This window comes from Phalaenopsis equestris, unplaced genomic scaffold, assembly GCF_001263595.1.
Source record: "Phalaenopsis equestris unplaced genomic scaffold, ASM126359v1 Scaffold001118, whole genome shotgun sequence".
NCBI lineage: Eukaryota > Viridiplantae > Streptophyta > Magnoliopsida > Asparagales > Orchidaceae > Phalaenopsis > Phalaenopsis equestris.
Window position 1 is genome coordinate 1 of NW_018165557.1, and position 14508 is coordinate 14508.

The 14508-nt window shown below is 42.2% G+C and overlaps 1 protein-coding gene across 1 annotated transcript in view; it reads right to left on the minus strand.

The window, feature by feature from the left end:
- Window positions 1–745: 745 nt before the first annotated feature.
- LOC110033274 (tRNA (guanine(10)-N2)-methyltransferase homolog) overlaps window positions 746–14508 on the minus strand; it is a gene marked incomplete at its 3' end in the record, with an annotated part of 13934 nt that continues 171 nt past the window's right edge. The window contains 2 exon segments of the mRNA XM_020737200.1: window positions 746–957; window positions 14296–14488. Of these exon segments, the coding sequence (XP_020592859.1) occupies window positions 746–957; window positions 14296–14488 (405 nt within the window).

Consider the following 14508-nt stretch of genomic DNA (forward strand, 5'->3'; position numbering starts at 1 on the left):
ACTTATAAGCTGCCCCAAACGGACCCTAAATATACTTTAGAGATATGCAAAGGAGGGCAAGGAATGCACCACTAAAATCTTCCTATAAATGGGCCTTTACATACATACGACACAATTCCAATGTATTTACATATTTAACACCTAAATTTTACTTTTTTTACATTTATACTTCCCAAATCTTTCACATCACATCAAAAATACAAATATTTTAACTTTTAAAAAATGAAATACACTTTTTCATGCATATGTAAGGTGGTATCTATGTAAAAATTGAAGTTTAGGTGTTAAATATGTAAATACATAGAAATTACGTGGTATATACATAAATCTTCCATTTAAAAATAATGGAAATCAGCAAGAGAGGGTGCAGTGTGAAAGAAAAATAAAAAAATAAGAAAGAGTTAAGGAGAAGAAAGAAAAAGCCAAAACTTATGTGCAAAATAGAGTCAGTACTTTATGCAACACTCAAAAAGAAATGAATAGAGCGTAACAATTCATTGAGCTGGCCCTAAAAAAGCTTGGTAAGTCTAATGATGATCATGATGATGACGAAAGCATCAATTGAGATAAAAAAATGCAAATAAAAAGCACGCATTGTGTTATAAATGATTTAAGAGAAACTTAGTATGATCCAACCAAAAAGCAGGAAAATATTATTATAATAGTTTCCACAATCTAAAGAATAAAATTTCCAATAGCCTAATCAGTATTTACAACTGATGGCTCTAGAAATTGCCTAACAGACCTTGAATGGTATGTAGCTGAGTCCACGGATGCGCACATTTTGTTCTTCAAAGCTGATAACCTTGCCAAAAGTGTCGATTACAATGCGGAACGAGCTTTCTGGTTTCAAATATGGCAACTTTCTCTCATCAGGGAAACATCTAATAGCTTTTTCTAAATCATCATGGGTGGTGCCCTCTCCCCATAATTCGTAAATCCCCTTTACAAGCATACCTATAAATGCAACAAACATAAAATTATAATGATTGCAAGGGTTGATAAATGACCATTCAAAATACCTGTAAAGAAAAACATAAAGAATCTCGCAAAAACACGAAGGTAAAGAAAGCATGAAGGTGAAGAAACTTGAAATTGCAACAACAAACTATATCAGAAACATGAAAAAGCATTACTATTAATAAGGATGATTTCACAATCAATCAAATGTGCTCAAATTATTAAAAAATATATGTTGAGTTAATTCTAACCAAAAAAAATATAGCAATGGATTGAAAATGGTGGGCACTGTAGAAATAAGAAATTCCTATATTTGTCATCTGAAATTAGATTAAAAGAAAAAATGAAATGGAGAGCAAATCAAACCTTCACAAAGACGGCATATGAAATTGTATTATTAAAAGTAGTAACTTGTTTATAGCTTGGATCAAAGGGCAATCAGATGCTTGACATAAATGTTGGTAGCTTAAGGTAGTGCTCAAAAATAAAAATAAAAAAACAAAAAAAAGAACAGCAAAAAATCTTTTACACACTAAAAAAACCTAGTAGGTAAAGCCATGAAAGTATCTAAGAACCATTGATCAACTTTGGTTAAGAATTTTAGGGAAGATGAGTGAGAAAGCAAAAGAAGCCGAAGACAAATGAAAAAAGAAAAAAAAATTTCAACATTGTCGTTACCATCAAAAGTTCTAGAAGAATTCACTTCGTTAAAACATTTAGGACTTTTGCAATAACATAAGAATTTACCTCGAAAGTGCATATTTCTAAGAGAAACAATTGAGTTTAAAAATTATCATTTTTTTTACATGATATAATTCCAAATGGGAAAGTGAGAGAGCAGAGCAAAATTTCAATTGCAAATCATTCCATTATGAACCTAATAATCAATATATAAAATATCCCATGAATAATTAGATGGTTATAACTTATAAACTATTAAAAAAAGCTGTTAGGCAATTTGACAATTTCTTTAGGTCAGCTTAACAGATCTATTCTTAGATTTGACAATTTCTTTAGGTCAGCTTGTTTATATGATGGGAAGCATGTCCAAGATGGGCAGATCAGAGCACATATTAAAGTAAATAAATGTAAAAATCTTAATAAGAATGGGAAAAATTAAACTTGGCTACTCTATGTCAAAATATAACAATCACAATATGAAACATGAGAATATCCATGGATGAGAATATCCCTGTAAATTGATGAAATATGTAAGATTTAAAATTAAACAGAGCTTATCATGCCAAAAACATTAAACTTGAATTAAACAATATCATTATTGTACACATAAAAATGTGTCCGCACAAATATCAAAGCAGATAGACGACTCAGGAAGAAGATGTGGATTATCGAGTGAAGCCTTTGACGATCGTTTCAGATGAGTATTGGCGAAGGAGGCACCTTATAGGAACGATCGGTAGAAAGCGCCAAGGGAAAATCTCGTAGGACGGAAATCAACCTTTAGGAAGATCGGCGTGAATCACTCTTTCAGGCTATATCAACCGAATTAAGGCTTGATAGGCTATCGACAACCCTCATCGATTGAATAGGCTCAAGGTTTTATTATATGCAAATAACTCTCTAATTACCAAAAAGCCCCCCTGAAAAGTTAATAATGAGGGAGCTAATATGTACTTTTGTAATGTTAGGAATTGGGAACTAGGTCTATAAATAGATGTTCATATTACGAATAAAGAACACATTTTTGTCTGTCTACTACTGCTCTCGCTCTTTCTCACACAGTCTCTCTCTTAATCGCTTCCTAATAGAACGTTTCATTCCTTGAGTGTGTTTCCTGGATATTTTTGGATTCATCATCCTTTAAGGTGTGGTGAGCATGAAAATATGTTGTCAATAAGAAGAGGAACCCGACAACAACAACAGAAAGAGTCTAGTCAATGAAACGAAGAAGCAACATGCACCTAAGAGCTTATGGAAGAATTCATTCAACAATATCTGCAATATTTGGGAACTCATATCACCAAACAGATGTCAGGACAGTTCGCAAAAGTCCTTAGGGGGGTCACTGCCCTAGGAGCAACCCCAGTTACAAGAGACAGCCAACACGACATAGAACACTCAACCCTCTTCAAGGGGAACGCCAGCCAATAATGGAAGGAGGGGAATCCACTTGTAGAAAAATCCCAACGATGGTCTATACCAAGACAGCGCCGGATTCTCCCCCGTGAAGGAGAAGAACCAACCAGTGTGGATCGAGGTGCATAGGCAGCCGAAGAACGCTTTCCCCCTGTATGTCTCCGGAGTTGAACCCCCGAAGAAGTTTAAGATACCAATCTTAGAGACGTATAAAGGACTGCCAAATCTCAATGACCACTTTGCGTTGTTCGAATCGTCCATATGCCTGTTGAAAATTTTTGATGCCCTCAAGTGTAAGCTCTTCTTCATGACACTGAGATCGACCGCATTAAGGTGGTTCGACAGATTGCTCGTGGGGTTAATCACCTGTTTTGCAAAGTTCAGAAGACTTTTCCTGTCGCAGTTTGCAGTGCCCTGAGGCCTACGAAAAGCGCCCGATCCCTGTGGTGGATGAAGCGGGGGCCAACGAGAGCTTACGATCGTTTATGGCACACTTACAGAGCGAAACTTTAGATGTCAAGGACTTGAAGCCTAACATGGGCCAAGCCGCGCTGATGCAAGGAGTGAGGTCGGAGAGGTTTCGTTTCGACCTCGAACTCGCAGTGCCACAAAGATTGGAAGTTGTTGGAGATGGCCAACAAATACATCGTTGCCTACGAGAATGCCCTTGAGCCTGCCGAACAAAGGCACAGAAAAAGCCAACACAAGGCAGTATAGGACAACCCAAGCAAAGTGCACGATCGTCAAACCGGCCCCGCTACGAGAGTCACCCGGACAATCGCTCCACCCAACATCAGGAATACCAAAGGCAACAAACCAAGGCCCAAAATCACCGATCATCTTAGTATAATCACTGGGTTCCCAGCAAAACCCCACCTAGGGTATCCATGGCAAAGATAGTAGGCACCATCCAGCATAAGGGGTTCTCCAGAAAAGTAACACCGATGAGGGCCGAAGCTTTTCTTCGGGATAGCAGAAAATACTGTAAGTACCACAAAGATCACAAACGCAACACAAAATAGTGCAAAAACCTGCAAAGCCTGATTGAGGAGCTGATAAAGGATAGGAAGTTGAAAGAATTTGTCACCCCTGAAGCCGCGACCGAAAGGCAAGGCAAGCCTCCCGCAGGAGGAGCGACCAGCTGGCCCATCCGCACCAACGCCATTCACAGTGTGGGGTATGTGCCCGCAATCTCGAAGAAAGCGAGTCACCTAAGAGGACAGGTTGGAAGAGACAACAAACATGGGAACTCTGCGTATCCCAAGGGTCGTCGAAGAAAGCGAGCCACCATTGCCCCGAAACCCAAGGGTCATCTACCTATCTATTTCACTGACGAGAATCTTCCCCAAAAAGAGAAGCCCATATAAAAATGTCATTGTAATAACGGTGATAATAAACAATTACTAAGTAGGGAGCATTCTCATTGATATAAGAAGTTCTGTGGATATACTATTCAAACAGGAATTCGACAAGCTGAGCCTCACTACCGATCGGATGACCGCACCAGCTAGCCCGCTGTATGGGTTCTCGGGCGAAAGGAAGGATGCATTGGGAGTGATTGGGCTCCCGATAGGTTGGGGAGAAAACAAAAAACAATTTACGCTCACAGAAGATTTTATCGTGGTGGATTCACACCTTATAACACTATATTTTGTTAACCGTTGTTGAACAATTTCAAAGCGGTAGTCTCTACATACCACATTGTTGTCAAGTTTCCTGGAGATGAAATTATCACAGTCAAAGGTTACCTGGAGCAGTCGTGGGTCTGCTACTAGCGGGATATAAGCAACGCAGAGCACGATCCCCTAGATATCCAAAATGTGAGAGAAGGTGATCTCGAGACCAGCGAAGCCACCGCGAGGTTCCGACGGTCGAAGGAGAACCAGGTAAATGTTTTCTAATAAACAAAGCTTTTAATGCAGGTCACAGGGAGTTGTTGATCCAAACCCTCCGAGAAAACCAAGATATTTCGTGTCGATGGCCGCTAAGATGTCGGGCATGCCAATCGATGTCGCATGCGACAAGTTGAACGTTGATCCATCGGCCGACCCATGAAGCAAAAGATCAAGAGTTCAGCCATGACATTGGCGGGACCCATCCAAGAGGAAGTACAAATGCTCGACGAGGCGGGATACATTCGGGAAGTACAACACTCCACCTGGTCTCCAACATAGTGATGGTCCAGAAAGTCAATGGAAAATGGAGGATGTACGCCGGCTTCACCAACCTGTATTCCACTTGTCCAAAAGTCTTATCCCCTGTTGATGATCATTGCCTTGGTGGATTCGGCGATCGGTCACTCAGTCCTGAGTTTTCTTAATGCATTTTTCGGGTACCATCAGATCAAGATGCACCCAACTGACGTGGAGAAAACAGTTTTTATTACTTGTGAGAGAGTTTTTTGTTATAATGTATTGCACTTTGGGCTTAAAAATGTCAGAGCGACTTACAAACGCCTTATGAATGTAATATTTGCAAATAAAAAAGAAGTGAGCATTGAGGTGTATATCGATTGAATGTAATATTTGCAAATCAAAAAGGAGTGAGCATTTAGGGGTATATTGATGATGTATTGGTTAAGAGTCCAGAATTTAAAAGAAATCTTTCTAACACTTAAATAGTTTAACATGAAACTAACCCCATTGAAGTGCACATTTGAGTCCACTACAAGCAAATTCCTGTGGTATTTGCTAACCCCTGAAGGCATAAAGGCCAACCCAAAAAATATCAAAGCACTCCTCGATATGCCATCCTGAAAACACCAAGGAAATTCAGAAGCTAACCGACAAGATAGCAAGTTTGAGCAGGTTCATCTCCAAGTCAGATGATAAGTGTGCCCCATTCTTTAAAGTACTTAGGAGATCTAAATACTTAGAATGAACACCGAAATGAGAAGAGGCCTTCAAGAATCTCAAGCAGTTCTTCGTCTCTCCTCCCCTCCTTCGTAGCCCGGAGCTGAAGGAAAAGCTTTATCTTTACCTCGGAGTCGGCCCATAAGCCGTCAGTTCGGTCTTGGTCAGAGAAGTCTTCGAAAAACATTCAGTGTACTACACCAACCGGTTTCACAAAGGCGCTGAACTCCGATATCCCATAATGTAGAAACCGACATTCGCCTTGGTCACTTCGAAAAGCAGCATTCAGTGTACCCACTAAAATTTGTTCTTACGATCTAGAGCATTCTGGTCGACTACTCTAACGCAGTGGAACTCAGCGATTTTATCTCCTATATCCCCCGGACGGCAATAAAAGCACAATTTTTTGCAAATTTCTCTGAATAAGGGGTGAACCGAGGATTTGACGATCGACGGATTGACCTAGACCTTGTTTATCGCTGGGGTGTCTGGCCAATCAAGTGTTGGACTTGAAGTTTTCTGGTGCAGCCCCATATAGGAAAATGTCTACCACTTAATTGAGGTAAATTTTTCTTTGACAAACAACCAAATGAAATAAGAAGCTTTGATTGTAGAACTTCGTCTAGCCTCAGAGATAAGAGTCCTCCACATAATGGTATAGACTCATTCACAACTCATAGTAACGAGGAATTTGAAACCATGGACGAAACTATGACGACGTACCTAGAGAAGGTGAAGACGGAGATCGGTCATTTTACTAGCTCCAGAATCGAACATGTTCGAAGGGAGGAAATCAAGTCACCGACCTCCTATCCCGAAGCCTACATCTAAGAGAGGGGCTATCAAAAAGACTCGATCGACCCTCAATCGAAGAACCACTAGCAATAGAGATACATCAGGAGGAGAAGAAAATCTGGATTAACTCATACATCTGGTACCTAAATACGGAGGAGAACAGTGAAGAAATCATCAATCGTAGCAGATTCAAATATAAATCTGTCCAATATTTTTTAATTGAAGGAAAAATCTTCAAAAATTTGACCACGACCTTATGCCTAAAATGCTTTGGGAGGATGAGGTTGAAGACATACTTCGAAAAGTTCAAGTCGAGGAATGCGAGTCATTTTGGAGGAAAAATGCTAGCTCACTTAATTCAACGATAAGGTTACTTCTGGCAAAGCTTACTCAAAGACGACGAAGAATATTCTCAAAGGTGCATACAATGTCAGAAGTACGGACCATTGCGCAATCAACCACGCTAAGATCTTCACCCGATCTTCAGTCCTTAGTCGTTTGCCCAATGGGGCATCGACATTCTGGGACATTTCCCCCGTCAAAAGAATAGCGAAAGTTTTTACTAGAGGTCGTCGACTATTTCCAAGTAGTAAAGTCAAAACCCTTGGCACACATAACGACAAAAGTAGTCCGAAAATTCATCTGAACTGACCTGATTTGCCGATACAAATTACCTTTCGTCGTAGTTACAAATAATGAGACCCAATTCTCCAACAAAGAAGTTCAAGACTTCTGTAAAAATCAGTGGATCAATCTTAAGTTTCTTCCATACATCACCCTCAAACTAACGAACAGGCAGAGGCTGCAAACGAAATCACCCTAAATTTGCTAAGGAAAATGGTGGAAAGGGCAAAGAGCAAATGGACAGACATGATCCCCTCGGTACTCTTGGAGATTTGAACTCCGTCCACATCCACCGGACATACCCCCTTTATGTTGTCCCATGAAATAGAAGCAATGTTACCGGTCGAATACAATAACCACAATTAGTGGTACTCTCCGCCACAGCTTTCAACGAGGAAGATCTAGGAGAGTGGCTTGAGGAGATCGATGAAGAAATCGGACTAGCCCTAGATCTGGCCAAGGAAAATAGAGCCAACACAGCCCTCTGCCAAGAAGAGGTTAAGAGGAGAACAACCAAATATTTCAACAAGCAAGTACGCAAAGAGATGTTTGGCCCAGGGGACTTGGTACTGAAGAAGGCCGACCGCCATAGAGAGTTTTTGCTTCAAATTCCGAATCACTCGAGACAGACCGCTAGATGTCCTCCTTGGCTTTGTCCAAAAGGAGAGTCTAGAAGTGTGAAGCCTGTCAGGCAAGGGCATGATAACGGTCGACTGATTGGAATGTCCCTTTTATCCATCGACCTCAAGTCCCTCTCGAAGGCATGAGACCAGAACATGTCAATCAGAATAGAAGGATAGTCTCCATTCAACATGCTGGCAAGAAACCACTCGATCTCCCTATCAATGAGAGCATAATTTCCAGACACCAGCTTCTTGATCGTGTGAAAACATCACTCGGGCGGAACCAACCCCTCCTGAACAGGAGGGGGAAAGTCGACATCAGGAAGAGGAGAATTTCCTTCTCTCAGAGGGGCATCGCTCTCCGTCTGATCAACGACCCCTTATCCCACCTCAGAATTGGTCTTGATGAAGATAAGGCGGGAGCCGCGACTCGCCGCCTCACTCCCGCAGAAGTATTAACAAGCCCGCCCCCACCCCTCGGTCGCCGTCAGAACTGCTCCAATTGATGGGCGCAACAATGGGCCTCCAGATTCAAGAAGGGTGGGCAAATGGAAAGAATCCCTCCCAGTACCTTCCGAAGAACCTGACATATTACATAAATGTCATGAAAATACATTTCACACACAAACAAACAAGAAGATAAGTAATACCAACCGTCATCATTCCCCTTGGCCGACCTGATTGAATCGAACCGACCCAGGCCTCTGTTAAGGGAGGATAGCCTCTCCCACGAGGCCTCTTCAAAGCCATCCTTTTCCTAGCAACTCTCTCTCGAGCGACCTCTCTGTCTTTGGTCAATCTCCACATATCCTCGAACACGGTATCGACACCATCCACATGAATCATTTGTTCTATCACATTGGGGTAGAGGTACTGAAACAAAGAGAGACGTTGGCCATCAATCAACGCTTTGTGGGCTCGAACGTTCCCGGACAGGGTCTTTACTTCTTCACCTCGCACTCAGTGGGAGAGGAAAGGATCCCCCATCCATCTGCATAGGAGGCGACCAATAACTTCGTCTTCCCGTCCTCGCCTTATTCTCTAGCTCCAGCAATTGAATCTTGGTGTCGGCGACAAACTGGATGTAACCTTCACGACCAATTCGAAAGGAGAAAAAATGATTAAAAAGTTTGATCGGCCACGGGATCTCCATCCTCCGACTGAAAAGTGCATAGGTCATGATAGCGGCAATCGAGTTTGGAATGATCTAAGCAGGGATGATGCCATAGCGGTTAAAGATTAAACACAACTATTGACAAAACGGTAGTCGAAGACTCATCTTAAAATGATCTTTGTAGAAAACAAGGTCAGCAGAGAAGTTAGTCGTAGCTCGTTCATGGTTGTCGGCCGATCGCAGGAGAAATGTGGGATCCAGAACACAATGATCCTGTGTCTTCTCTACGTCAGCCGCAGAAAGGACCGAAACTTTTGTAGCAGGAATTAAACCGAACAACTCCTGAGAGTATTTCCGGACCATGGAGTCTATAACTTTAGACAAGAAAGAAGAAGGAAAGAGGAGACGAAACCCAGAGAAAGAAAGAAACGACAGGCAACACTGGGGAAAAAGAGGAATGAGAAATGAAAAGAAACAGGAGCCCTCAATAATTGCGGCCACATAAGTATATATGCACACGAAAAAAATACTTGGGAAGTCGAAACTCCACCGATACGACAGATATCACGAAACTATACATCATCCAAATAAAGTAATCATTACCAGAAATAGAAAAATATTTTATTTTTTGTGATTTCATTTCTTATTTATTTATATACAAAAAGAGAGAGGAAGTCGCGCAGAACCCTCGGTTATAACTGAGTAAAGAAAATCGAACTAAGCGATTATTCGCGGCTTCGACCAAGATAAACCCTTGATGGCGAAGCCGTTCATACATAAACTAGTCGCCCAGCTTGAAAAGGTCATTCTGGCTGAGCAACGCCTCTCTAACGCCGACAACACCGAACACAAACGTATAACTTCCCTACTGTTGGCAAGCATCTCCTCCGAAAGAGCCGCAAGTTCTTCGCGCAGTCCAGCAACTTCCCTCTACACCTGGTCAGCCCTCTGAAGAACCTCAATGAATCTTCCATCACCGTCTCCTCGAGGATACCCCAGGAAACGGAGAAAACACTCCTCCATCTCGGAAAGGTGGAGAAATATGAATTCAGAAGACGCACGGTAACCTCCGGTCGCCTCTTTCTCCCTCGCGGCACAAGACAAAACTTGACGGTTAGCACCCAGGCCTGCAGCACCAGATCCTCGACACCCTACTCAGCACCTTTCTTCGATGCGCTCATTTCCGCCATATCTGCTCTCCCCGCAAAAACCTATCCCATTTTCATCCCCTCAATCACAACCTGTTCCACAACAGTCGCATCATCTTCAGGGCCAACGTCGATATCTGTCGATACAAAACCGACAGTCAGGACCTCAGTTTCTAAAAAGAGATATGCAAAAAGCTATTCAAACTACATACCAAGAATCTGCCCCAATTCAGATGTGGTATAAGAGAAAATGTCCTCACCGACTTTTTTTGGCCCTCCGCCCTTAGAAGAGAAATCGCTCCTAGTTAGTCGAAGCCATGTCTCAGCCACAATCGCCGCCTCCTCAGCACTCCTTTGGGGAACCACGACCCCGTAGCCAACTTGACGGGCAATCTTTCTCTCGCAACAAGAGCATTCACCCCTAACGAGTGTCCCGTAGGATGGTCGTCATGACGACCTCTTACCTGTCCTACAACCCTCTCCTGAGGAGGGCTCGCAATAAAACCGAAAGAACCACGTCGGGTCTCGCGATCACCTGCTCCGAGCTTGAACAAAACTCTTTTCCTAGTCACCCCTTCAACGAATACCTCACATGTTGGTTTGGGTTTCACGTTTAACTTAATGACAGATCCTCAGACATAGTATCGACACCATCCATATGAATCATTTGTTCGATCACGTTGGGGTCAAGATATTGAAACAAAGAGAGGCGCTGACCTTCAATTAACGCTCTATGGTCTTGAATGTTCCTGGGTAGGGTCTTCACTTTTTCACCTCATACTCAATGGGAGAAGTGTGGATCCCCCATCTGTCTGCACAAGAAAAGACCAAGAACTTCGTCTTCCAATCCTTCACCTTATTCTCTAGCTGCAGCAATTGAATCTTGGTGTCGGCGACAAACTGGATGTAACAATCATGACCAATCTAGAAGGAGAATAAATGATTAAAGAGTTCGATCGACCACGGAATCTTCATCCTCCGACAGAAGAGTACATAGGTCATGATAGCAGCGATCGAGTTTGGAATGATTTGAGCAGGGATGATGCCATAGCGGTTGAAGATTAAATGCAACTCTCGACAAAACAGTAGTCGAAGTCCCATCTTAAAATGATCCTTGTAGAAGACAAGGTCATGAGAGAAGTCATCTGTAGCCCGTTCATGGTTCTCGGCCGGTCGCAGGAGAAATGTGGGATCCATAACACAACAATCTTGAATCTCCTCTATGTCGGCCACAGAAAGAACCGAAACCACTGTAGCAGGAATCAAAACGAACGCCTCCTAAGAGTATTTCAGGACCATGGAATCTATAACGTTAAATATGAACGAAGAAGGAAAGGGTGACGAAACCAAAAGAAAAAAAGAAACGACAGTGCGACCTTAAGGAAGAAGAAGAATGAAGAAAGAAAAGAAACAGAAGCCCTCAACAATTGTGCGGCCACATAAGTATATATACACCCGAGAAAGGATACCTGAGAGGTCGAAACTCCACCGATACGACTGATACGACGGAACTACACGTCATCAAAAAAAATAATCATTACCATAAATAGAAAAATATCATGTTTTATTTTATTTCATTTCTTATTTATTCATTTACAAAAAGAGATAGGACGTTGTGTAGAACCCTCGCTTACAGCTGAGTAAAGAGAAATCGGACTAAGCCATTGTTCACGTCTTAGCCCGAGACAAATCCTCGATGGCGAAACCGTTCATATATATATACTAACCGCCCAGCCTGAAAAAGTCATTATAGTTGTCCCTAGGCTGAGCGACGCCTCTCTAATGCCGACAACTCCGAACACAAACGTGTAACTTCCCCACGGTTGGCAAAGCATCTCCTCCGGAAAAGCCACAAGTTCTTTGCGCAGTCCAACAACTTCCCTCTCCATCTGGTCAACCCTCTCAAAAACCTCAGTGAATCTTCCATCACCGTCTCCTCGAGCATACCCCAAGAAAAAGAGAAAAACACTCCTACATCTTAGCAAGGCGGCGAAATATGAAGTTAGAAAACGCACGGTGCCCTCCGGTCGCCTCTTCCTCCCCCGCGGCACAAGACAAAACTCGACAGCCAGTGCCATGGATTCCATCACCGTCTCCTCGAGCATACCCCAAGAAAAAGAGAAAAACACTCCTTCATCTCAGCAAGGCGGCGAAATATGAAGTTAGAAAACGCACGGTGCCCTCCGGTCGCCTCTTCCTCCCTCGTGGCACAAGACAAAACTTGACAGCCAGTGCCATGGACTTTAGCACCTAGATCCTCGACATCCTGCACAACACCTTGTGTCATCACCGGCTTTTTCTTGTCCTCGGCCTTCAGAAGAGAAACCGCTCCTAGTTAGTCGAAACCATGTCTCAGCCACAGTCGCCGCCTCCTCAGCACTCCTTTGGGGAACCACGACCCTCGTAGCCACCTGAACGAGCAATCTTTCTCTCGCAACAGGAACATTCACCCTTGACGAGTGTCCCGTAGGATGGTCGTCAGGATGACCTCTTACTTATCCTACAACCCTCTCCTGAGAAGGGCTCGCAAGAAAACCAGTAGGACCAGGTCGGGTCTCGAACTCGGCTACTCTGGGCTTGAACACAACTCTTTTCCTACTCCCCCCTTCAACTAATACCTCACCTGCTGGTTTGCGCTTCACATCTAACTTACGGGATCTGTGCTTGCATATTGCTCATAGCCTTGAGAAGGACACTCTTATCAGAAGAATGGGCTCCTTCGCCAGACATCGCGAAAAATAAGTAAAGAGATGGACACAAGACAAAGAATCTAGAAGAGACGGCGATGGTGCAAACCTCCCTTGTCCTAAATCCTATTTATAATGGCCCAGGCACGAAAGTCCATTATTGCGCAATAATATCATTTAATTATTTTATAAGTGTTTTAAATTATCTTATCCTCGTGTACTGAACAGGTTTCGAGGAGCAAGAAAATTGGGGAACTGAATAGATACACATAAAATGTGTTAGTATGAATCTCAAAGCAGATGGGCAGCTCAGAAAGATGCGGACGATCAAGCGTAGCCTTGGACAATGGTTTCCAGATGAGTATTGGCAAAAGAGGTACCCTATCCGAACAATCGACAGAAGATGCTAAGAGAAATTATCGTATGACAGTAATCAGCCTTTAGGACGATCGACCCAAATCACTCATTCGGGTTATATATCAACTGACAAAGGCTTGACAGACGATGGGCAACTCTCATCGATTGAATCGGCGCTCAGTTTTATTATATGCAAATAACTCTGTAATTACCAAAAAAATCCTCCTGAAAAGTTAATAATGAGAGGGCTAATATGTATTTTTGTAATATTGGGACCTAGGCCTATAAATAGGGATTCATATTATGAATAAGGGACACCTTTTGTCTGTCTACTACTGCTCTCTCTCCCTCTCTCTCTCTTAATCACTTCCTAATAGAACGTTTCATTCCTTGAGTATGTTTCCCGGACATTTTTGGATTCAACAATTATACAAAAAACTTAAATTTAGACCTAAACATAATGCATTATTAGATAAATAATCCAATAAAAAGTTTAAGGATCACAAGCTAAAACCTTCTTCTTTCTTAAAGAGAAAAATAAAAACATTAATATGAATATGAAATGACTTAACACCAAGAAAGAACGTTCCCAACCAGAATGAGCCAACGAAAATTAAAACTAGTGTGAAGCAATAATCATAAAATGGAAAATGAGGATTGCAACTCTAGGATAAAACGGTATAGATAAAGGAAAAAAGGTCAGAAATACGAAGGCATAATGCCCAGAATCTCAATTTCAGAATTAAACGGGATGCATTAAACCCAAAAATTTCAATTTCAAACTTGAACAGTATGCATGATTGGATAAATACTCCTTACAGCATGAAAAGGATCATATGTAAAAACATTATCTTTATTAAAGCAAAAAACACTAATTTTCAATGAACTAACAAAAAGAAAGAACATTCCCCACGAAGAATGCCAAGAGAAAACAACAAAAGTGAAGCAAACTTAAGAAAATTGAAAATCAGGATTAGAATAACAGGACAACAACAGAATAAACAGCGGGCAACAGATTAAGGAAGTAGGAAGATTCACTTCGCCGGGCGATGTTCCGAGCGATATCCTCTGATGGTACGTTAAAGAAGTGGAAGGGAGAGTCGATGTGATGGTTCTCCGGAAGCTTCCACTCCAACGAACGAGACGGCATTGGACTGCCCTCCTCTACTCGATCGAAAGCCCCGAAGAGCTCTGCGAGCGATTCAACCTCCGGCCGGCGATAGTCCAACAGACGATGGTAGAAGACGCACA